This window comes from Amblyraja radiata, chromosome 3 (genome assembly GCF_010909765.2).
Source record: "Amblyraja radiata isolate CabotCenter1 chromosome 3, sAmbRad1.1.pri, whole genome shotgun sequence".
NCBI classification, from domain to species: Eukaryota; Metazoa; Chordata; class Chondrichthyes; order Rajiformes; family Rajidae; genus Amblyraja; species Amblyraja radiata.
The window spans coordinates 33,381,798-33,406,894 of NC_045958.1; the positions used below are offsets into that span (position 1 = coordinate 33,381,798).

Sequence of the window (25,097 nt, forward strand, 5' to 3'; positions counted from 1 at the left end):
CCATGTTGACTGTTCCTAATCAGACCCTGTTTATCCAGATGCTTATATATATTATCTCTAAGTATCCTTTCCATTAATTTGCCCACCACTGACGTCAAACTAACAGGTCTATAATTGCTAGGTTTACTCTTAGACCCCTTTTTAAACAATGGAACAACATGCGCAGTACGCCAATCCTCCGGCACTATTCCCGTTTCTCATGGCTGATCATCCCAAATCAGTACCCCGTTCCTGCCTTCTCCCCATATGCCCTGGCTCCGCTATTTTTAAGAGCCCTATCTAGCTCTCTTTTGAAAGCATCCAGAGAACCTGCCTCCACCGCCCTCTGAGGCAGAGAATTCCACAGACTCACCACTCTCTGTGAGAAAAAGTATATCCTCGTCTCTGTTCTAAATGGCTTACTCCTTATTCTTAAACTGTGGCCCCTGGTTCTGGACTCCCCCAACATCGGGTACATGTTTCCTGCCTCCAGAATGTCCAAACCCTTAACAATCTTATATGTTTCAATAAGATGCCCTCTCATCCTTCTAAACTCCAGAGTGTACAAGCCCAGCTGCTCCATTCTCTCAGCATATGACAGTTCCGCCATCCCGGGAATTAACCTTGTAAACCTACGCTGCACTCCCTCACTAGCAAGAATGTCCTTCCTCAAATTAGGGGACCAAAACTGCACACAATACTCCAGGTGCGGTCTCACTAGGGTTCTGTACAACTACAGAAGGACCTCTTTGCTCCTATATTCGATTCCTCTTGTTATAAAGGCTAACATGCCATTCGCTTTCTTCACTGCCTGCTGTACCTGCATGCTTACTTTCATAGACTGATGTACAAGGACCCCCAGATCCCATTGAACTTCCCCTTTTCCCCAACTTGACACCATTTAAATAGTAACCTGCCTTCCTGTTTTTGCTACCAAAGTGGATAACCTCAAATTTATCCGCATTAAACTTCATCTGCCATGCATCTGCCCACTCCCCCAACCTGTACAAGTCCTGTCCTGTCACAATGCAGTGTAACTGCTGTTCCATTGCGCTCAGAGATTGGGGATGACTTATAAAACAGCCTGCAAAATTTTATCCCGTAAAATTATTCATATTACACGATAAAGCTTTCTAGCAATGCTGTTTCAATGGACATATAGAGTCAGAGCAATAATCACATTTTTTTTACACCAAAAATCTTATGCGATCATTTGGAACCATTATATAGCAGGATATGAAAAAGAATAAAATAAGTTTCCAGCTTCCACCTATCATCAATATTTGATATGAACTGTCACTGGACCAAGATTCAGTATCACTGCATAGTTATTATTTGAAGAATAGCATTGTTAAGTATATTATTATTTAAGATTTGGACTTTAATACTTTAAGACAAACATTTTATAAAATGTAATTGTATTAATTGAAAATCAATGTGTGTAACTTAAAATGCTGACAGTATCTCAGAACACTGTCAAGATATAACCGCCATGGCAACGCCAAACCATTTCTTACTGTAGCTGGTTTAAGACTAGTTATTGTGGAAGCAGATAGTTCTTGCATTCAGTTCTGAAATACCTATTTTGGAACATCACAATGTGGAGTATAGTTTTTTTTGAGTTCTGCATTAAAAAAAAACGTCTTCCATTGAAAATCTAATTTGCAACTTACTTGGTTTTAACATTTTAAATGACAGAAATGTTAGTACCTCAGATTTCTTGTTAGTATCAATGTGCAATTATTATCTTCAATTCTATATTCTTATGTGAAGATTTACATTATCACAAAAAAGCAAACCTGATAAGTATGACTAAAGCAAATGGATGTAATAATAACATTTAATGACTATTTTAATATTGGAAATATGATGGCTAATTTCTACATGATAAGCTACCACAAATAGCAATGGCATAATGACTGTTTTTCAATTATTATGTTTGAGCGATAGTTATAGGTGTCTACACGAGTGATCTAATTCTGTGGGGACAGCAAAACCAAGGGATTTAGTGTGACTCTACTTAATTTGACAAATCAACTGCTGGTAATCACAAAATATTTGATATAACACGAAAAATCACGGATGCAATGTAGGATAATTTGCAAATTATGAACAGTGAGATGTAATGAAAGGAAAAGCATTTAAGGCCTAAGGTTAATTTATTTCCAACAAAGAATATAATTGTTAAACCCAGCTATATTCATGTGTAAATTATTTCAGGTAATTTTTCATAGATTATTTTTTTCTGGGCTTGCAGCCATTTGGTGGTGAGTGGAATGAGGAAGAAACTAAGACTCAAAGAGAAGAAATCAGACCTGTTGCAACTGTTTGTCAATGCAAACAAAAAATACATATTGTACTATTCTGATTACTACCAGAAAGGGAATCAAAAAAGACATTCAACACCATTTGGCTTTTCCAACAAGCAAATGAAATAGCCATTAAGTAATATGGATATGTTAGTGATTTGCCCAAAGCATCTTGCAGGACACATTCTGGAAAGAGAGAGGTAGAATGAAGAATGATCCATTCATGTTTTATTCTTGGTATAATTAGAAATGTTATTATTAGCACTAATGCAATGACACATATCACATTTGATTTGTACTAACTTTTCCTTCTCCTATTCCTTCCCAGCACTTAACTCAGGCTCTTCCTATCCATAATTAGAGAAAAACACCAGAAAGTTGCTCGTCAAAGGTGAGTCTCAAGTCCTGGAATTCTGACAAATGCTTGGACTCCAACTATTCGATCTACAAAATGGGTCAAAACCAATTTTCATCCATTTGTAATTTGTTTGATCATGATCAGCCATGAATGGCGGTGCAGGCTCGAAGGGCCGAATGGCCTACTCCTGCACCTATTTTCCATGTTTCTATGTTTAAAGATTTATATAACGGTCAAAGTCATTTAGACTGTCATATACAAATCCATTTATTGGCATAGCTTTTCTAAATCAAAGAGTTTATCAGGAACTCTGAAAATAGATTTTAAAGCTTGTTGGTGTTGATAAATAGTGGGAACATTAAAGGAACTATTACATAAAATAATTTATTAATAAATATATTTATACCTTACTTTCTACTGCCATTTATAAACGTTTATGAGCTGGTAGCTAAGTTGTAGGAATTACTTTGAATGAAATAAAGAAATCTGTTAATTTTAGTACAGCTATTTTGTTTATTCACATTATTGATAACTACTTAATTTGTTTATTTTGGTAGACACAATAGATTACGGCCTGTTCTCCAATCCTGTAAAACAAGACCATTTGTAAATGGTTGGAAATATAACTTAAAAAACTATTCTCAATTCCTTTCCTTAGTTCCTTTAGCTAGCAATTTGGACAAATGCAGACATTTAACTGAGGTTAAGCAGGTTATGGGTTAGGTCTCACCTACAATAATACCAAATGTCAAGAGATTTAAAAAAAGGAAAAAGGGTACAAAAATAAATAGGTTTCTGCTCAGATTCCAATTTCACCACCTTAATTCTTGCATTTCCTGTGAATTGGCCCAAGGCATTATGATATGACTTGTGAAGTTGCATGGATAATAAACTGGAGATTGAAAGCGAAAAGTATTGGTTTGGGCACAATTGGTGGTTCAGATATAAACTGTGCTCAGAATCATGCTAGTTTTGAAATGTAATTTCTTCTTGTGAAATGTTCATTAATTTGAAATCACTGAGCAGAAAATTTACCATGTGACAACATAATCAGGAAACATTTTGGATCGTAACTTTTTAAAAATTTGCATGAAAGATATTCCTTGATATATTTAAGAGGACAATCTCATGTATTCTTATTAGCATAGCTGAAAGCGTTTGTGTCACAAAACATGGTGTCCACAACATTTGATTAACCCAATTTAAAACAAAACTTAAAATAGGTTTTAAGAAATTATACTGGATTATGTGCAATCAGTGTTTTTTAAAAAAAAAAACCCGTTAATATTTATAAGGTTTGAAAAATTGTTTCTGGAACTAAAGGAAATTTTAAATGGAAAGCACCTATTTAAAATCTAAAATGTGTGTCATGTTTCTTTTTGATTTGGAGCCATAGGTGGTTTATAGGCAAGACAAACTTCTAACAGAATGATTTTTTAAACTACTGCAAAAGCTCACAGAAACTTTTGACTTGAAGGTGATTCATGGTTAAAATATTGTCAATTCAAAGTACGAATTTAAAGAAGTGGTTAGATATTTTAAATGCAAACAGTGCAGATTTGGTTCTCTATTAATAACTTCTCATCAGTAATCTGGTAGGATGTTTGAACAATATACACACTCTTGGACCATGTTTTGTGCTTTTGGTTCATAATAAGTGGTAACTATTTTCTCATGTAGACACAAGGAACTGCAGACGCTGGTTTCCAAAAAAAATGAGACAAATGCAGAAGTATCTCAGTGGGTCAGCAACTCTGGAGAGTCTGGATAGGTGACACATCAAGTCAGGACCCTTCTTCAGGCTGATTGTTGGAGCGGTAGAAAACTGGAAGAGTGCTGTTGGCAGGACAAAGCCAGGTAATGATAGGTGTATGAAGGATATTTTATTACACTGCCATATCTCTATTCTATGAACTATTGGGAAAAATGAAACAAAAATTAGTACTTGTGATACTTTGAAATATGTGGATAATTCCCAACAACACCCCGTTCTTTACATTCTACATTTGTGGAAACTAAAATGAATTTAAAATATTAATTGTTTAAGAAGGAACTGCAGATGCTGGAAAATCGAAGGTAGACAAAAATGCTGGAGAAACTCAGCGGGTGAGGCAGCATCTATGGAGCGAAGGAAATAGGCAACGTTTCGGGTCGAAACGATTCAGTATGAAGAAGGGTTTTGACCCAAAATGTTGCCTACTTCCTTCGCTCCATAGATGCTGCCTCACCCGCTGAGTTTCTCCAGCATTTTTGTCCACCTAATAATATTCATTTTTATTTTCAGTAGTTTCACTAGTTGACTTTATTGTAAGTTGCATATGATAATAGGTGTAAATGAACTTGCTGAAATGTTGAACTGAATCTTTACCTGTGTTCTCAGTGAACATAAAGAATGCCACTGCTCCACTTCAAAGAAAAGTGTGCAAGTTCTGCAAATGTGTTTCATTAACCGTATCATTTTAAATGGATTATAAGGTAATTGTCACTTTGCTGTTTGTGGAACCTCCTATTCAGATAGTTTATAGTATCTCACATTACAACAATAACCATCTCTTAAAAGTCCTCCATTAGTTACAAAGCACTTCGTGATATTCTGAGGCTGTATATTATGTGCAAGATTTTCGTTTTTCACTTTGAACCGTTCTTCAATGTGCCAGCTAAATGATTTCCTTGAACAGTAAATGTAAAGGTTGGGGGTATATAACCAGATATATAATAAATTAAAATTGGAATAAATGAGAAAATATATAACCATGTTATAATAAAGGAGACTTATCAACAGGGTTGAATAATTTTTAACAACCATGGTTTATATAATAGCTTAATTTTCACATTGCATTTTTCCTGATGTGGTTAGATTGCTGTGTCTGGATTTATGCGAATTTGGATCCACGCCAGTTTTCAAAGCACCATTATTTGCACACGTTAATTCCGATTTTTAAAAAAAGATTTCACAGTTTCCCTGCTGTTTAACAATCTATCTAGTTTCTCCTCCAGACTAATTGAAAAAAATGATGTTTAGTATCTAATGTTTGTTTTCATATCATAGTGCATTTCTTACATTATCATGTTGCGAGGACGCAGGTGCATCAAAAGCACCTGGCATTCCAACTATTTAAGTCAAATCCAAAGACAGCTTCACTTCCCGCGCCAAGAACTGCGGAGCCGTGAAATTATGTTCCAGCGTTACAAACTGAAATGTTGAGTAAACTTATAATTTGAAAGGACGCGTCGATTCTTGGACTCGCGTCAGCCTCATTTGCAGGCACTTGATCATTTACTTTGCAAATCTGCTAAAAGCTGTCTTTGCCAATTATAATAAAAAGCAGCTTAAAATCTATTTGTGTGTGTGTGTGTGTGTGTGTATGAGTGGAATAAATATCAGCGCAAGAATATACAGGAGCGAGCAAGATCAAATTATCTGATATGTTACTATTGCATGGAGTTGCTTGGGTGAAATAATTCTCTTGCAAGTGAAGGTTATTTTGCATTCTGTGTTATTTATTTACTGTATTTTTCCTGCTAGCTCTTGATAGCGATTGGGCGCCGCTGGTCAATGGGAGGAGCTGGGAGTGACTGGCTGCTATAAGAAGCTCCCCCACTCTCTCCCGGTGAAATTCACACACGGATGAACAGCGCAGATGTCATGTGAAAGGCCACATGCTCCATCCACATTCGGAGCGCTAACGGAACAGTAATAACAGACCCAAGTGGTAGTGGTGGTGGTGGGTGGGTAAGGGGGGAGGGAGAATGAGCAATGGTGGGAGAGCAAGCTACTGACAGTCTTCCTATCGCCTTCTAGCCGCCGCGGAGCGCTTTGGTTTTGATACAAATTCATGATCGCACATCATTTGAAGCCGTCACCATGCGAGGTAAGAGATCGCCTGGGAGTTGCTGGACAAATGTTGTGGTATCTGAGAGGTGGAGCGGGGAGGAAGAGCACGCGTGCAATATGTATCCCGATTGCAACCCCGCGTGAACCCAGGTTTAAAGGGGGGTGTCGGCATGGATGGTGGCTGCAAACTTTTATTCCCTGGCTTTCTCGGTGCAAGAACTCAGCGCTCTGAATAACGCCTGTGCGTTTTATGTAACATCAAACTTTGATGATCGCTGATAATATGCTCCATTGCATCTGAGATCTGACGAGTTCGTCCAGGAGGCGGGAGCTGGGCAAGCTGTCACATCAGTTTTTTTGTTTACTACAGTGAGTGGGCTACTTTTGAACGGCTCTGTGGCAGGGCTTCCAGAGAAAGGTTGCAGTGCTTGGCATTCTTAGTCCATTACAGCGTAGCACTGGACGCAGTCCCTCTCCCTATCACCACAGAACTTCTCAGTTTTGAGCTTTGGTTTAAGCAATTAGAGTCGAAATTGTTGGAGGAAAGAAAAAAAAAACGTCTTTTAAACAAAAATTAAGATGTCTTATCCCAACCAAATTGGGTGATTTGCATCCAAATGCAAACAGTATAGGATCTGAATTGTTTAGACTGGTTGGATTAAAGTGGGAAATGAGATGCAAAGCAACAGCGCGGGATATTGGTTGGCATATTTTTATTTTGGCAGGACAGTTGGCGAACTTTTAAATGAATGCATCCAATTTTGCTGGCGGCTCCGCACTGAGTTGTGCCGCTGCATGTTTCTTCGGCATGCGGTCAGTGTGGAGAATGGTGCTGGGCCCTGTGTTAGTGCTGGGACTGTGGACAGAGGAGATCAGTCGGTGTCATGTGTTCCACTGACCTACTTCTATCCTTCAAGATGTCATGTTCCCCCATCCCGCCAACGAACTAAATAAAAGCAACCCGACCTCTTCACATACACACACACACATATATACACATATATACACACCATACTCCAGTTTGCTCCCGACTCAGTCTTGTGTGTACCGTCATGTGCATCGGATCAGAGGCTTTTTCGGCACAGTGTATTAGCACTGTCCAAACTAACGCCGGTGGAAGTATATTGTTTGAACAAGCGCATCGTGTTTACAGAAAGAGGAATAGACAGCACATGAGCACTTTACCATGCGGGTCCTGTGGTTTTACTAAGTGTGAGAGGTACAAGTATCTCTCGTGTTCACAGTTGTAATAAAGTGCATTGGAGTACGCTTGTCAAGCTACGAGGTGTGGATGGAGGGAGGGTATTTAACCAACCACTTACAAGGAGGGTTTGTGGTAAACATTTAAAAATATATATATATGAGGGCTATAATTTATTATTAAGTTAATAAAGGCAAAGTTCACCAAACAGCAATCAGCTGTATTTCTCCTCAGCCAAATTCTGAGTTGATGATCATAAAAACATCAACTTTGTAATCTGGATTTGTTTTCTAATAAGTAAAAATAATAACTTCTGATTTCTTTGGCAAGTTAAATCCATTTACCAACCACCCTAGTTTGCTGCCATTTCGCTTTTTGTACAACGTTTGTTATTTTGTTGTATTCCTATGTACTATTTAATTAACTTGTTAAAATACACACATCGTAAAAGATGACTCGTTTTCATTCAAAAATGTGTCAAGTTTTGCCGATCAATTGATTTTCTGAACTTGTTAGGCTGCACATTTTTCATGCCATTATCACACTACAAGTTGGGACAGTCAAAACTGACACTATTAATTTTTTGGGGGGGTTTATATTAGAATAAAAGTCAAAAGTTGATGCTTTTATGATCATCAACTCAGAATTTGGCTGAGGAGAAATACAGCTGATTGCTGTTTGGTGAACTTTGCCTTTATTAACTTAATAATAAATTTAGCAAACCAAGAAAAGCATGTTTTATATGGCAAACATTACTTCTGCTTTTATGAAAATGTTTTTTTTTAAAGTTTATTTAATAAAATATCCCAAAGTGAAAGCAATTTTTTGACATTTGAAAATTTGAAAACCTTTCCTTTGTAATTGTGAAAATGCAATATGGTAAAGTTGCATGATAATATATATTTTCTTCGATGACTCTAAAGTGAATTTGATCCAGAATTATGTGGGGAGCTCGCTGCAATAATCACTCTGTTCTTTAATGTTTGTGGCGAAAAAATGTCAATGGGGATAGTGGGCATGGAGAACAGAACACTGCAGATTATATCCCTGCTCATCCAAAAGAGCAAGTAGGAATCGAATTTGATCCCTTTTAACGGCATTTGACAGTATTGCTCACTTTTGTTGAATTGTTCCAAAAATTAGTGGAAAGTGTGGAGTAGAAGCTAAGCGTTCATGTCAGATTTAACCAGATGCAGCAGAAAAACAAAAATACCAATACATTAATTGAATGGGGATTGAGTGAGCATGAGTAGGGGGATTGGAGTAGGAGGGTAGAAGGATAGAAGGGTTAAAGGGATATTATCAATCAAATCAAGATGACAGATTGTGAAATGATGATCAGTAACTTTTAATTACACACCACTTTTATTATTTGGCTCTTGTTTGTAACACTCTTCGTTCAATGGTGTTCAGCGTCATTATTCTCCTTATTTTTGTTTCGTTGCACCTGTGCCAGAGCATGGCCCCTATTATGATTTGAAGGGCTGCAGTATAATGACGATAGGTTATTGGGACAAAAGTGAAAGCACCATTGTGGGAAAGTTCTTCTGGTGAGGGAAAAAAATAAATTGGTGAAGAAGGTTGCGATCCATCTGATTTACTGGATAATGGTAAGGCTACAATAAGAATTGAAAATGGAGGGAAGGTCAACATCCGCCAAATAGAAGAAAAATTACATCCGAATTATAACCTTCAGAAAGAAGGTCCTGAACCCAATAACAGAGAACTGAGAGAAGACCGTTTTCGTAATGAAAAGGAAAGGAATCATATTTCCAGGATATAGAAAATGAGTGAAGAAGTATTCACATGACTAATGGAAAGTCAGAAAAGAATGACCTCAAAAAGCGGTCAAATTGAGAAGCCAATAACCCCAATGATAAAACTGCAGAGGATGGGTTATGAGTTCACTAATGGACTCGCAGGGTAGAACTCAATAGAAGATATTATGGGTAATCTACTGGCAATTTTTTCTATACTTGAGGAGTATCAGAACATAATGCTGGAGGAACACTGGATAATTGCAGTGCGAAAATAATCATGAACAAAACTGAGTACTCTTCATTATCAGACCATTTTGCCGGTTAAATGACTGTTATGAACTTTTCTATTATTATCAAGTGCGCTTATAAGACAAACAATGTAAAGGAAATTTGGATCAAAAAATGTGCCTTTAGGAGATAAACCAGTGAGAGTAAGATGTCATAAAACAAGTATAAAAAGGCTGTAGGAACATTTTTTTTGTTGGGGCTGTTCACGTGTTAATATGTTTAGGAATGAATAAGAAAATTGCTTTAAGACCAGCAATGTTTTCTTATTAAACCCAGATTAGCATGGCTGGCAAAAAACAATATGACGCTGAATGTGTGCTGTGCGGTATAAATCTGAGAAGCTATGTGGAATTGTGTTTTTTCCCCCCACAAACTTCTGTGACTAACGATGTTTCACTGCAGTTAAGGTGGTTGCAACAAGCAGGCTACATTTCTTTCCTCTTCTCCTGACAGTGCAAAAGGAAAACATGTATCCTGGGTGGAAACAAAGCAAATAAAGTACAAATATTAAAATAGTCGATAAAACCAAATGGATTTGACGTAAACAGAACATCAGGTTCATGAAGCGGACTAATGGACAACATTACTTAGCTCCTCTCTCCTGAAGATTTTCAATTTTCCACTCTTTGTGCCTCTCGTCACCAAGCAGCTATGAGGATGCATGGCTGCCATGTATCCTCATAAATTACTGTTCATTCCCTTATCCTGCTTCATCATCCAACGCAATTATTTGATCAGCTTGCTTCATGGAATTCCATTCCTAAATAACCACCCTATTAATTTCTGGTTTTCCTTCGACGTTTATCAAAAATCATTTTCGGTGATGATACTTCCTGCTAAATTATTGCTTTAACTTCCTGTTCATTATTTTTTTCTTTCATCTCTGAAGCATCTCCGGTTTTGAGGAGGTATTGTATAGTGTTCTCTGATTCTCCCGGTCCTGAGAAGCCTGTGGCCTTTAATGAATTAATCATTATGGAAGCCTGCAGGTCCTGCTAATTTCTCCTTGAATAAAAGTCACTTAATTTAAAAAAAGTATATTTCTCTCTAAACTATAACAGAATGATACCTTATTTCTCTCTTGCTCTCACCATAATTAAATGGCATCTGCACTAGTTAAATCCAGATTAATGATTTTTTTTTTTTTTTTGCATTTTAATCACATGACAGCTTCACAAAGTTTTATGGGGGCCCTCATCCTTTAACAGTTTATAAGGTGGTTGATATCAGTCTTTTGGTCTATGTTGTAATTAGAATCATTTAATGTGTTCATCTCCTTTGATGTGAAAGACAAGACTGTAACTAGCAATTTTGAAAAGGTGAAGCTTAAGCCTTAACTAAAGCTGTATTCATCCTTCAATACAATATTGGAAGGTTTATATTGGTGGTCTAACTATAGAAGTAAGTACTTGAGTTTGTCTAATATAAATATAAATGCATATTTGTAACAGCTGCTGTGAGTAATGCCCCACTTGTATTTTAGTGGTTTGTTGTCTTGTAACATAGATCCTGCTAATGAAAATGGTACAAATTACTGTCTGTCTGTGTAATATCGAACATGAACAGTTTATTAGATATAACTGTTATCCAGTTAACGGTTGGAAAAAAATTCTCACGTGTGTTTCATAATCTATGTTATATTCCCTCTGAGATGTTTGAGAATGTACATTGTTGTCAAAGGATGGTTGCTCTTGAATTCTAACCAACCCTCTTGCAGCAAATGATAGAAAATATAATTTAAGGTGTTTAAAATAATTGAATCTAAAAGCAGAGTTGCCTTGTATATTTTGTCTAATTGATTAGAGGGAACATGTTAACAATACAAGGCTGATATTTAAAAGTTTGCTTGTTCCCGTTGTCTCGGAAGTCAACATTTGTTTTACACAGTATTACAAAATATATTGGTATATATTGCATGAAAGAACAGTTTGAGTATGTTGTGAGCTATAACAAAAATTGTTAAGTGACCAGCTAACCAATGAATGAGTAGAGCCAAAGATAGACACAAAAGGGAGATATCCCTCTCCCCTAACATTAGTCCGAAGAAGGGTCTCATCACCCATTCCTTCTCTCCAGAGATGCTGCCTGCCCGCTGAGTTACTCCAGCATTTTGTGTCTACCTTCGTTTTAAACCAGCATTTGCAGTTCCTTCTTACACAATGAGTAGAGCCATTCAGTTGTTTCAAAGGCTTGTGAGACTCTCCAGTCTAACTATCATTTATGCAAAATTTAATCTGTGGTATATATGTTTTTCAGAGTTTTCATAGAATACTAATGCAATACATATAATATCTGCTCATGGACACAGTGAATGAGATGGGACCGAGTCCATATGTTTGTCAAGCAATTTGCAAAATGAACGTTCACTGGCATAATGACAACTCATTGTAGACAGCAGCATCATCCTTCCCTTGCAATTCCAATTAACTTTAACCAGTTTTCTGGAAGAGCCTTCTTCCATTTTTCATTGTTCGCAATATGTGCTCAATTGCCAGAAGAAAATAATCTTTTTGGAGCCAATTCCTGGATTGCCATAGCTGAGAAGTTGCAAAGTTCAGCGGTGCAGCTCACAGGCTGCACCAATGTGCAGCGCCACTGAGTGGACCGATGTGAATGTGCACAGCTGATCAATTGTCCCTCAGAGTCCTCTATCTCTGCGTGAGGCCAACACTGAGCAGGGCCAACGTGCCCTTGCCGAGAAATAGAACTAATGGGAATGCCCTTGCTGAATGCTGTTGCATCTGTGGTCTTATCGCAGCTGCGAAAGTTGGGACGTAGTCATCTGTTTGGCGTCTTATGGTGCTGCCCATAGAGGAAGGAGATCTGCAAGATGACAAAAGTGATTTATATCGTCACTAAAAATAGAATTCTTCATTTTCCATCTATCCATTTAGCAAGGGTCAGAAATCCCAAACAATGTTTAAAGGTAATTTGCCTAACGGGAGAATGCATTTTCTTTGTTACCAGTCTATGCCAAATATCCAACTAATCTATCAACTGAGTAGTCCGGTGTTAATACTGTAAATATTGACATCCCTTCAAGGCACAACTTCATAAATTATTTGTGCACTGGTCAGAATGTGAGATAATCTTTACAGCGTAGGCTGCTCTAGGGATATTCCCTGTTTCTATACTGAATTGGCGATGTCTACATGGCAGTGAGTTTCAGAAAGACCGCAGGCAATTCAATTAAGTATTGATTGTCTTGGAACTTAATTGTCTTCTTTATAAATATTCATTAAGGTCTCTGGAGCATATATATTTTAATCCATTGTTACCCTAGATAACTCGTAGTGTAAAACACTTGCTAGGTTACTTGTATTTGCTTGACAAGTAAAATAACTGCGTGTGTTAGTTGCAATTTTAGCACAGACATCTTTTTGGAAATAGTTACAAAAATCCTTTCACTATTTTTTTCTTTTTAAATGGCTTTAAGTTTTTAAAGCAAATAATTAAAAAAAACAAAATGCCTCATAAATACTATTTACTTACCCTGTTTTATTTCTTATTTTTAAGCTCTCCATATTTTGCTTGTCCTCTGATTAAGCATCCACCAATATCATTGACTGAATGTGCTCAAGGAGGTCTGCACTCCTGACTAGGCTGATTAGATTAGATTAGATATAATTTATTGCCACACAGCCAGGCTGGTGGAAATTTGGGTTGTCTGCAGCGATACAATAATAAAGAACGCACAACCACAATAAAACTGTAACACAAACATCCACCACAGCATTCATCACTGTGGTGGAAGGCACAAAATTTGGCCAGTCCTCCTCCATTTCCCCCCCGTGGTCAGGACCAGAGTCCAGAGTCAGTCCAGGAACGGCTCTTCCTCACCGGAGACGGCGGCTTTAGATTGTTGTAGGCCGCAGACCGGCGGTCGAGATTTAAAGTCCCCGCCGCAGCCAGAAGCACCGTAGACTGCAGGGCCGGCGGTCGAAGCTCCCCTCCAGGGGTGATGGTAAGTCCATGCCGGACCCGCGGTAGAAGTCGGCCGCGGGCCGGCAGTGATGGCTTCTTCTTCCCCCGGGTCCCCAACGTGAGATCCCGGGCTGTAGACGCTGCACCAGCTGGAGCACTGCAGACCGCGGCTTCAGGCTGCGACTTCAGGCTGCCGGCTGCCCCGGGCCAGCGAAACGGAGCGCTCCCCTCCAGCGAGGGCTCACCCACTCAGCGACCAGAGTCCACGCTGCACCCGCCGCTGAAGCCCCGGGCACGTCTCCGGGAAAGGCCTCGCCGATCCTTGATGTTAGGCCACGGGGGAGGCGACCTGGAAAAAGTCGCCCCTCCATGGAGGAGGCGACCGAAGCGGTTCCCCCTTACCCCCCACACCACCCCCCACACAAGACACACAAAGAAACATTAAATACAGACTTTAAAACATACTAAAAAATTTTTTAAAAAGTTGAAAAACTGACGAGCTGCATGACATGGCTGCTGCCAGAGCAGCGCCCCCTAACACTGTGATAAAACAGTTCACAAGCGCACTACTGCTTGTTTTTTCCTCTCCCTAATAAAAACTATCTGGTCTTTGCTGATTATAAACTGCAATTGGTGCAAGAACGGTTCCAACTTTCACATCTAAATTAATGAGTTTTTATGCCAAGATCATTCACCTTCGTTTAACTTAAATATTTAACTTGTAAAACATTTTGTTCAAATCGGTTGCTGTTCAATATAATGCCGGTGATAATTGTTTACATTCTTCTATGTTCATGGAATTAAAATGATTGTGATGTTTATGAAATCTAACCCTTTTTGATTGTTAATTAAAACCAAGTAAATCCCCCATCATTAACCCTGCCCATGGTACTGAGTTCAGGTCAGAAAAATCGCAATACCTTTCCATTTCACTTACTGTTTCTGACTGAAGGGGATTTCCAAACTTGGGAAGAATTGTCAGTCTTATCAAAGAAGAGGTGTCGGGGGTTTTGAGGAGAAGGCAGGAGAATGGCATTGAGAGGGAGAGATAGATCAGCCTAGATTGAATGGCGGAGTAGACTTGATGGTCCGAATGGCCTAATTCTGCTCCTATCACTTATGAATTGAAGGAAAGATTGTTGTGCTATCGACTCTTGTCTGAGGAAGCCTGTATTCCACCTGACCTTGAATCTCTGAATGAATTTGCACAGATCCACAAGTCGGGTTGATTTAACCTGATAGTTTATCTCTGACTTGCAATTCACAACTACAGTGCCCCCCTTAATGTTTGGGACAAAGACCCATCATTTATTTATTTGCATCTGTACTCCACAATTTGAGATTTGTAACAGAATAAATTACATGTGTTTAATGTGTACATTGTCAGATTTTAATAAAGGCTATTTTTATACATTTTGGTTTCACCATGTAGAAATTAAAGCAGTGTTTATACATAGTCCCCCCACTTCAGTGCATCATAATGTTTGGGACACAACAATGTCATGTAAATGAAAGTAGTCATGTTTAGTATTTTGTTGCATATCCTTTGCATGCAATGGCTGCTTGAAGTCTGCGATTCATGGACATCACCAGCTGCTGGGTGTCTTTTCTGGTGATGCTCTGCCAGGTCTGTGTTGCAGCCACCTTTTGCTTATGCTTGTTTTCTTCAGTCCCTCAGTTTTCCCTTCAGCATATAAAAGGCATGTTGACTGTGGAAAAACTCCTTTGTTGCTTTAGCAGTATGTTTGGGATCATTGTCTTGTTGTAGAATGAACCGCCGGCCAATGAGTTTTGAGGCATTTGTTTGAAGTTGAGCAGATAGGATGTGTCTATATACATCAGAATTCATTATGCTACTACAATCGGCAGTTGTATCATCAATGAAGATAAGTGAGCCAGTACCTTCAGCAGCCATACATGCCCAGGCCATAACACCCCAACCACCGTGTTTCACAGATGAGGTGGTGTGCTTGTATCTTGAGCAGTTCTTTCTCTCCTCCATACTTTGCTCTTGCCATCACTCTGATATGTTAATCGTTGTCTCATCTGTCCACAAGACCTTTTTCCAGAAGTGTGGTTGCTCTTTTAGGTACTTCGTAGCAAACTGGAACCTGGCCATCTATTTTTGCGGCTAAACAGTGTTTGCATCTTGCTGTGTAGCCACTGTATTTCTATTCATGAAGTCTTCTGCGGACAGCGGTCATTGAAAAATCCACCCATGACTCATGAAGATTGTTTCTGATCTGTCGGACAGGTGTTTGGGAATTTTTCTTTATTATAGAGAGAATTCTTCTGTCATCAGCTGTGGAGGTCTGCCAGTCCCTTTGCGATTAGTAAGCTCAGTGCCCTCTTTCTTCTTAATGATGTTCCAAACAGTTGATTTTGGTAAGCCTAAGGTTTGGATGATGTCTCTAACAGTTTTATTCATGTTTCTCACTCATAATGACTTTCATTGGCACAACTTTGTTCCTCGTGTTGATAAAAGCAATAACCATATAACCATATAACCATATAACAATTACAGCACGGAAACAGGCCATCTCGACCCTTCTAGTCCGTGCCGAACATGTATTCTCCCCTAGTCCCATATACCTGCGCTCAGACCATAACCCTCCATTCCTTTCCCGCCCATATAACTATCCAATTTATTTTTAAATGATAAAAACGAACCTGCCTCCACCGCCTCCACAACCTTCACTGGAAGCTCATTCCACACAGCCACCACTCTCTGAGTAAAGAAGTTCCCCCTCATGTTACCCCTAAACTTCAGTCCCTTAATTCTCAAGTAATTTCATCTTGTTTGAATCTTCCCTACTCTCAGTGGGAAAAGCTTATCCACGTCAACTCTGTCTATCCCTCTCATCATTTTAAAGACCTCTATCAAGTCCCCCCTTAACCTTCTGCGCTCCAAAGAATAAAGCCCTAACTTGTTCAACCTTTCTCTGTAACTTAGTTGCTGAAACCCAGGCAACATTCTAGTAAATCTCCTCTGTACTCTCTCTATTTTGTTGACATCCTTCCTATAATTAGGCGACCAAAATTGTACACCATACTCCAGAATTGGCCTCACCAATGCCTTGTACAATTTTAACATTACATCCCAACTTCTATACTCAATAAAGGTTTCCAAAGGTGATGGTAAGGCTGGAGGAAAGACTAGGACTGAGAGCTCTCTTATACCTGCATTAAGGAGGCATGTAAACATACCTGAGCAATTTCAAACATCTGTGAAGCCATGAGTCCCAAACATTATGGTGCCCTGAAATCGGGGGACTATGCATAAACACAGCTGTAAACTCTACATGGTGAAACCAAAATGTATAAAAATTCCCTTTAATAAAATCTGACTGTGGGGGTGCTGTTGAGTGATGAAAGAGTAAAGGGCCTGTCCCACCAGCATGCGATTGCATGCGTCTAACGCGACCAAACGTGGTCGCTTGAGGCGTACGGCCTCGCGGGGCCGGTCCCACTTCCAAGCGTGGAGGCGTATGGAGTTTTGCCGGGCTGGTCCCGACATCGCGCGGGCTCCACAAATCTTGCACTGTCCTAAAATCCCGCGCGCCAACGGCCTGTAGGCCCGCAGGCGCATTGAGGGCGTACGCAGTGTCTCGATGGGCGTACGCCTAGTGCGTGGCATTCCATGATGACGTCATCGCCCGATGTGCCGTTGCGTGATGACGTCACCGCCCGACGTCATGCGACGTCCAAATTCAGTCGGCCCGCCTCCTGCCCAGCTGATTGGCGAGTATGATGTCGGGACCAGCCCCGCACAACTCCATACGCCTCCGCGCTTGGAATTGGGACCGGCCCCGCGAGGCCGTACGCCTCAAGCGACCACGTTTGGTCGCGTTAGACGCATGCTGGTGGGACAGGCCCTTAACAGCGTTTCCTGATAGCTCCGACAATTTAATCTTTTTAATATCAATCACATTAAGTCTTTTATTGAAATTTTGTTATCAAGAGAACAAAATTTACGCAAACAGGAGAGACAAAGTTGACATGAGGAAGACCAAAACCAAGAAAAACCAGAACCAGGGGCCACAGTTTAAGAATAAGGAGTAAGCCATTTAGAACGGAGACGAGGAAACGCTTTTTCTCACAGAGAGTTGTGAGTTTGTGGAATTCTCTGCCTCAGAGTGCTGTTGAGGCCAGTTCTCTGGATACTTCAAGAGAGAGCTAGATAGGGCTCTTAAAGCTAGCGGAGTCATGGGTATATGGGGAGAAGGCAGGAATGGGGTACTGATTGGGGATGATCACCCATGATCACATTGAATGGCGGTACTGGCTCGAAGGGCCGAATGGCCTACTCCTGCACCTATTGTCTATTGTCTATTGTCTATTATCTATTGATTCAAGCAAACTAGGCCTGGACCAAGCACCACCATTGCCTGACATGCTGATGCCGGATGAGATGAACGAGGAGGAGGAAGACCCATCCAACAAGGCTGTGATGGCTGCTATCGCTGTGCTAAGGACTGAGATAGCCCAAATTAAGAGTGACATATGCTCAACCATCGATAGCCGTGTCAAGAATGTTTACACGGACTTAAGGGAGGAAATAACCATGGCTAAAAGAGATTTACAAACTTCCACCTCTAAGCTTGAGACGACGTCGACCTCACACAACAACACTATCAAGGAGATGGAAAAGTCAGCCTCGTTCCATTCGGATAGTGTTAGGAAACCTGAACGGAAACCTCTGGAGACTTTGCGTCCCACTGCTACAACATCAAGTGGCTCATCTCAATTCGGGGCTGGAAAAGATTACTCAAAAATGTGAGGACTTAGAAGGCAGATCGAGAAGACACAATGTCAGAATCATCGGGATTCCCGAGGGGAAAGAAGGGCCCAAACCGAGAGATTGTATTGCTTGCTGGAGGAGAAACCACTTATCGACTGAGCGCACAGGACCCTCCAGCAGCGACCCGCACCCTCTGAACCTCCCCGGCCCTTTGTAATACGTCTAAATTACTACCATACTCTGGAAGATATCCTACGCAAAGCGTCATCAACAAGAAACATCCAATACCAAGGTAAAAAGATCCAGATCTTCACCAACTACCCACCAATCATCATGAAATGGAGAGCACTCTTGACTAAAACCAGAGAAATGCTACGGGACCAACCCGGCATCAGATATGGTCTGCTCTACCCAGCGAGACTCCTGGTGACCTACAACAGCGAGCAAACTTCATTCACCGATCCCCAAAAAGCCCAGGACTGCGCGGAACACCTACTCAGAACACGGTCAGACACAACAAAAAATATATAATACACTGGATGGTCCAGCCTCTCTCTATTATATATGTTTGTGTTTCACAAGTTCTCTAACTGTTCTTAACTAATTCATTGATACTGTGTTATAACCAGTTGTTTTTGTTTCTTATATTTTTGGAAAGTTGTTGAACTATTTTTAAGGTAAGAAGTAACGGAGGTAAACACGGTTTACAGTTACTTAGTAGAGAAGCTTCTTGAGTTTGATATTTAGTTTTTTTAAATTATTATTTCTTTTGTTTTGTTTTTTTCTCCATAGTGAACTCGCGCCATAACTATTTTGGTAATGGATAGAGATATTTTATTTTTATTATTGTTGTTAGGTATGTTACTAGTTCTAATGCAGAAAGCACAGAGAAAATCAGACAGGGACAGATCTATTCAGGAAGACTAAACTCTTGTAGATAAAGACACCCCATAAGATACACAATTGGGATGCAAAGTAATGTAAGTAATGAGACTGGCACGAAAAAAGGTTTGACATTCACAAGTTGGAATACCAGAGGAGAAAAACAACCCAGTCAAATGAGGCAAAGTACTGGCTCATTTGAAATCACTGAATTCAGATATTTTTTGCAAGAAACACATCTAAAGAATGACCCACAATAGACTCAGGGCAAAATGGATAAAAGACATATATCATACAACCCTTTCCACAAAGGCAAGATGAACAGCAATATTAATAAGAAAAGGGGTACCCTACATTCATAACAAAACAATTGCTGACAAGGAAGGACGATATCTGGTCGTGACTGGGGAAATACACAATACATCCTTAATTCTAGTTAATATATACGCTCCCAATATAGACAACCTTTCATTCTTCAAAAAGGTCTTTGCCCATATACCTGATATATCTCAAATGAACCTAATAATAGGAGGAGACTTTAACACTGTTTTGGATCCATATCTCGACAGATCATCCACCAAAAAGATCCCAAGAAACAATTCAACTGAACTCCTAAATACGTTCCTCAAAAATATGAATCTTTCAGATGTATGGCGGATCGAGAACCCTGCTGGTAGAGACTACACTTTTTACTCCTCAGTACATAACTCATACAGTAGAATCGATTACTTCCTGGTAGATACAATATTAATACCCTTTATAACAAATGTTAGGGGTGGAAGATTGCAACCTTCACGTGGTCCGCCCTGTTTCGACTAATGCAATCAACTCGACGTGCACAAACGGAAGATCAAATAGAACAAGTTGTCCAACAACTTTAGGCTGTGCATGCCACACGAAAGAAGAACAAATATTAAATATCACAATATTGGGATCTCAGATCACAGTCCTCTCACTTTTTCACTGTACTTGGAAAACATGACCTCATCATATAGAACCTGGAGACTGAACTCGCAGCTACTAACTGAAAAAGAGTTTTGTGAATATTTAAAACCCAAATTAATATTTATTTTGAAACAAATGATATCCCAGAAACCACCCCTGCCACATTGTGGGAGGCCTTTAAAGCCTATTTGAGGGGATGTGTAATCTCATTTGAAATTGCAAGAAAAAAAAAACAATAAAATAAAAATAGAAGAATTAGAAAAACAGATTCAACAATTGGACAGGGATAACGCACTCTCTCCCTCCCTTGATTTACATAGGAAATTAGCAAATTTGAGATATTAATATAATCAATTACTCTCTGCAAAAATAGGCAAGGCGTCTTTATACACCAAACAAAAATACTTCGAATTCAGAGACAGATCACACAAATTATTGGCACGGCAGCTAAGAAAAATGGAGACTGACCAAACAATACATAAAATTAAGAGTAACAATGGAACAGCGCTAACAAAATCCAAAGACATAAATGATAGATCCCTAGAGTTTTATTCCACCCTATATACGCCCAGATGCACCGCAAACTCCCCTGTCATGAATGACTTTCTTAATAAATGCAATCTCCCTAAATTGAGTGAAGAAGAATGCAATGGTCTTAACTTTGATCTCCGTGTTATAGAGATTCAAAAAGCCATCTTGTCTCTTAAAAGTGGTAAAGCGCCAGACCCAGATGGACTTCCAAGTGAATTATACAAGATATTTAATGATACTCTGACACCGTATATATAGATATAGAATGTATAGACTAGCACAATTGGGACGGCGCTCTACCACCAACACTAACTGAAGCAACAATTACAGTGATTCATAAGAAAGGAAAAGATGCCCAAGAAGTAAGTTCATACCGTCCGATCTCACTGCTAAATATAGATGGCAAGCTATTTGCTAAAATCTTAGCCAATAGATTAAGCTCATTAATAAGTAAATTAATACACAAAGATCAAACGGGGTTCATACCTAATAGACAATCTACCTTTAACTTGAGACGTCTGTTTAATATCATGTACACAAAAAGAGAAGGAAACAACGACTTGGCTATACTAACGCTTGACGCGGATAAAGCATTTGACCAGATTGAATGGCCATACTTATTTGAGCTCCTCAAGAGATTTAACTTTGGATACTACTTTTTTGAATGGATTAAGCTTCTGTATAAAAATCCGACAGCACAAACTCTCACAAACCAAACGCTCTCATCTCCCGTTAATTTGTTCAGGGGAACAAGACAGGGCTGCCCCCTATCAGCATTAATATTTGCCCTTGCTGTAGAACCTCTTGCTCAGAGTATTCGATTAGATCCCCGCATTCATGGTTACGACACGAAAGAGACTACAAATAAAATATCTTTGTACACAGATGATATTCTCCTGTACATAACGGAACCTCAAACCACTATTCCAGCGATACTGGGAAAAATCTACCTGTTTGGTACATTTTCAGGCTACAGTATTAACTGGCATAAAAGTATACTGTTGCCAGTTCATACAATCCCCTCAGATACATTGGAGAATTTTCCTTTCAGAGTAACAACAGATAAATTTACCTATCTAGGAATTGAGGTTACAAAGCGTTACTCTTCCCTTCTACCGGTCAATTTCCTTCCCTTATTAGAAAACCTAAAAGGCAAAATCCAATTCTGGAAAACTCTTCCAATTTCCTTACTCGGAAGAGTGAATACCATTAAAATGATCTTCTTACCCCAGCTACTATATCTAATTCAGAACATTCCTATTTCTCTTACAAAAACATTTTTAAAGAGATTAGATTAGATTAGATTAATACCTTTCTTGTGGAATTACAAAACTCATAGGATAAACAAAAATCAGCTCTACAAATCAAAAACTAAGGGCGGGCTTGCTCTTCCAAATTTCAGATTATATTACTGGGCCTGCACCATCAAGTCCTTTGCTTTCTGGCTTGACACCTCAAACATCCCTCTGAATTGGCTAAAAATAGAACAAGAAGATTGTCACCCATACTCAATAGGTACCATCCTACTAGCACCTACTTCAATTGATAAATCATATTATGGATTTAATCCTGTATACACAATTTGATACGTATATGGAAGCAAATCAGAACTCATTCTGAACATTAACCTATATCTCTCGCTTTGCCCATAGCAAACAACCCCACATTCAAACCATCTATTTTAGATAAGAATTTCTCTACATGGAGTGAATTAGGAATCCACAGTGTCAGAGACCTATATATCGATGGTACGTTTGCCACCTTTACACAGCTACGAAAGAAATTTGAACTCCCAAATAGTAACATCTTCAGATACTTGCAAATCAGGGATTATATACGAAAGCATCTGTCGGGATTTGAAGTTGAGAGGCAGTCTCAAATAGATGACTGCCTTAAAACATCACCATATAAAGACAAATTCATCTCCTATATGTATGATGTCCTTCTATCAATAACCTCTCCATCCTCTAGCAAGTATAAGATCAATTGGGAAAAAGACATAAATGTGCAAATACCAGATGAAATATGGGAGGAAAGCCTCAAACTTATACATAGGTGCTCAAACAATGCTAGACAGTGCCTCATACAGTTCAAAATTATACATAGACTTCACTACTCCAAGGCAAAAATACACGGAATATATCCAAATGTTTCTCCTACTTGCGATAAATGTCACTCCTCAGATGCTAAGCTTTTTCATAACTTTGTATCTTGCCCTAAACTCACCTCTTTCTGGTCTAATATATTTAAGAATATCTCAGACATTCTTAACATCCCATTAAACCCAGAGCCCTTATTAATCATCTTTGGGGTATCTGAAACATCAAGACAACTTACAACTGCTCAATGACAATTCCTCTCCTATTGTCCAATTATGGCAAAGAAACTACAGCCCCTGTCCCACATACGTGTCCTTGGCATGCTAATTACGCGACCTTGTGGTCGCGTTGAGGCGTGACGGTCCTGCGAAGGTCGCGAGCGACTTCATCCGCCCGCTCAGTCTGAAAGAAGGGTCTTGACCCGAAACGTCATCCATTCCTTCTCTCCAGAGATGCTGCTGGTCCTGCTGGGTTACTCCTGCATTTTGTGTCTATCTCCAATTTTCTTGGCCCCGCTCTGGGAGTAGAAGTGGGGACAGATTCGGATCAGCAATGGCCGTGAACCCCAGGCTAAGTTCGACGATCGTTTGCCTGCTTCTGCTGCTGTTGGAGGCGAGACGTTGCGTTGTGCCAGGGTCTTGGGCCTGTCCCACTTTGGCCATCAGTTGTGCGACAGGCCGTTGGCGCGCGAAGATTTTGTTCGCTACAAAATTTCGGAGCACCACGTGATACCGTGCACAACTCCATACCCCTCTGCGCTTCTCATTGGGACCGGCCCCGCGTGGCCACACGATGCCCGTGCGCCTCAACGCGACGATGAGGTCGCGTAATTTGCGTGCCAAGGACACGTAAGTGGGACAGGGCCTTACTGCTCATGTCATGGAAAAAAACAACAGCTCCCAATTCCAGAATGTGGCTTCATGACTTGACCAGTACATTACATTTAGAAAGAATAAGATATGTTCTAAAGGATAGAGTCTACCAATTTAATAAAATCAGGCAACCATTTATGTCATTTCTTGCACAGAATAATATTGACACATAACACAAACCTACCTACACTCTAAACCATCCATTTTAATGAAATTATGAGTAGGGGATAGAAGACAAGAGAGTTAGAAGCTTTAGAAACAAGAGTCTTCACAAATAATTATTGCACTGTACTGCTCTCTGTGTACTGTAGTCACCTTCTGCACTTTACTTATGTATTTCTTTATTTTTATTTTTATTTTTATTTTTTTTCTCGCCCCTCATTTATTTATTTGTTTTTTTAAATGTTGTTTTTATAAACATGCCCGTCCATATTGTTTGTATAATACTCAAATGTTCTGTTTTGATAAAATCTTACAATGTACACTTTAACGGCATGTGATTTTTTTCTATTACAAATCTCAAATTGTGGAGCACAGAGGCAAATAAATAAATGATGGGTCTTTGTCCCAAACATTATGAAGAGCACTGTACATGTGATACAAGTTGGGTGACAGTAATATCCCAAGGCCGCACAAACCTATCGGTTGGAAGCTGCATACTAAATCTTGTTGCACTGATGTGCAATGACAATAAAATATATTATTATTATTATTATAACGGTGTGGAAAAACAGCAGGAATTTCAGCTGTATTGGTGCTCTTAAAAAATTAAAGATTAATCTGTAGATATCATTATGAGTCATTTGGCAGGTTAAAAACAGGTTGTGTTAAAATATTGCATTTTCTTCATCCTATTTATTAGTTTCTTGGTTTTGCTGCAAGATCATCAAGGGTTTGTACATTAATTAGCCTCTGTAAAATTGCCCCTAATGTGTAGGGAGCGGATGAGAAAGTGGGATAACAGAACTTGTGTGAATGAGTAATCGATGGTCAGCATGGACTCGGTGGGCTGAGGGGCCTGTTCACATGCTATATTTCTAAACTAAACTAAACTGGAGATGCAGTAAAAGATTGCGCCCCAGAGGTTGTTGAACATGTGGGTATGTGCGTTTAATTAGCACTGCATGGGGAGTTCTAATTTTGAATTGATTTGAGACTTGGAAAATAGTTGATCTGTTTCACAAATAATGCAATTTGTAATTTGTAATTTATTTATTTAGGGGACAGTGCATATTAATAAACATTTACATGTAATACGCAAGATTGTAGCCAGTAGCTAATTTCCATCTTTAGTCCCTCTGGTAAACAAGGTAAACACATCACAACACAATCATTCAATAAGAAAAAAGACAAAACAAAAGACAAAAACAAAA

General features: G+C 39.3%; 1 protein-coding gene across 1 annotated transcript in view; it reads left to right on the plus strand.

Moving 5' to 3' along the window:
* The first annotated feature begins 6,267 nt into the window (after window positions 1–6,267).
* rorb (RAR related orphan receptor B) overlaps window positions 6,268–25,097 on the plus strand; it is a 219,173-nt gene continuing 200,343 nt past the window's right edge. The window contains exons 1-2 of the mRNA XM_033017557.1: window positions 6,268–6,359; window positions 6,449–6,518. Coding sequence (XP_032873448.1) covers window positions 6,512–6,518 — 7 coding nt within the window. The 5' untranslated portion in view covers window positions 6,268–6,359; window positions 6,449–6,511. The remainder of the gene's footprint in view (window positions 6,360–6,448; window positions 6,519–25,097) is intronic.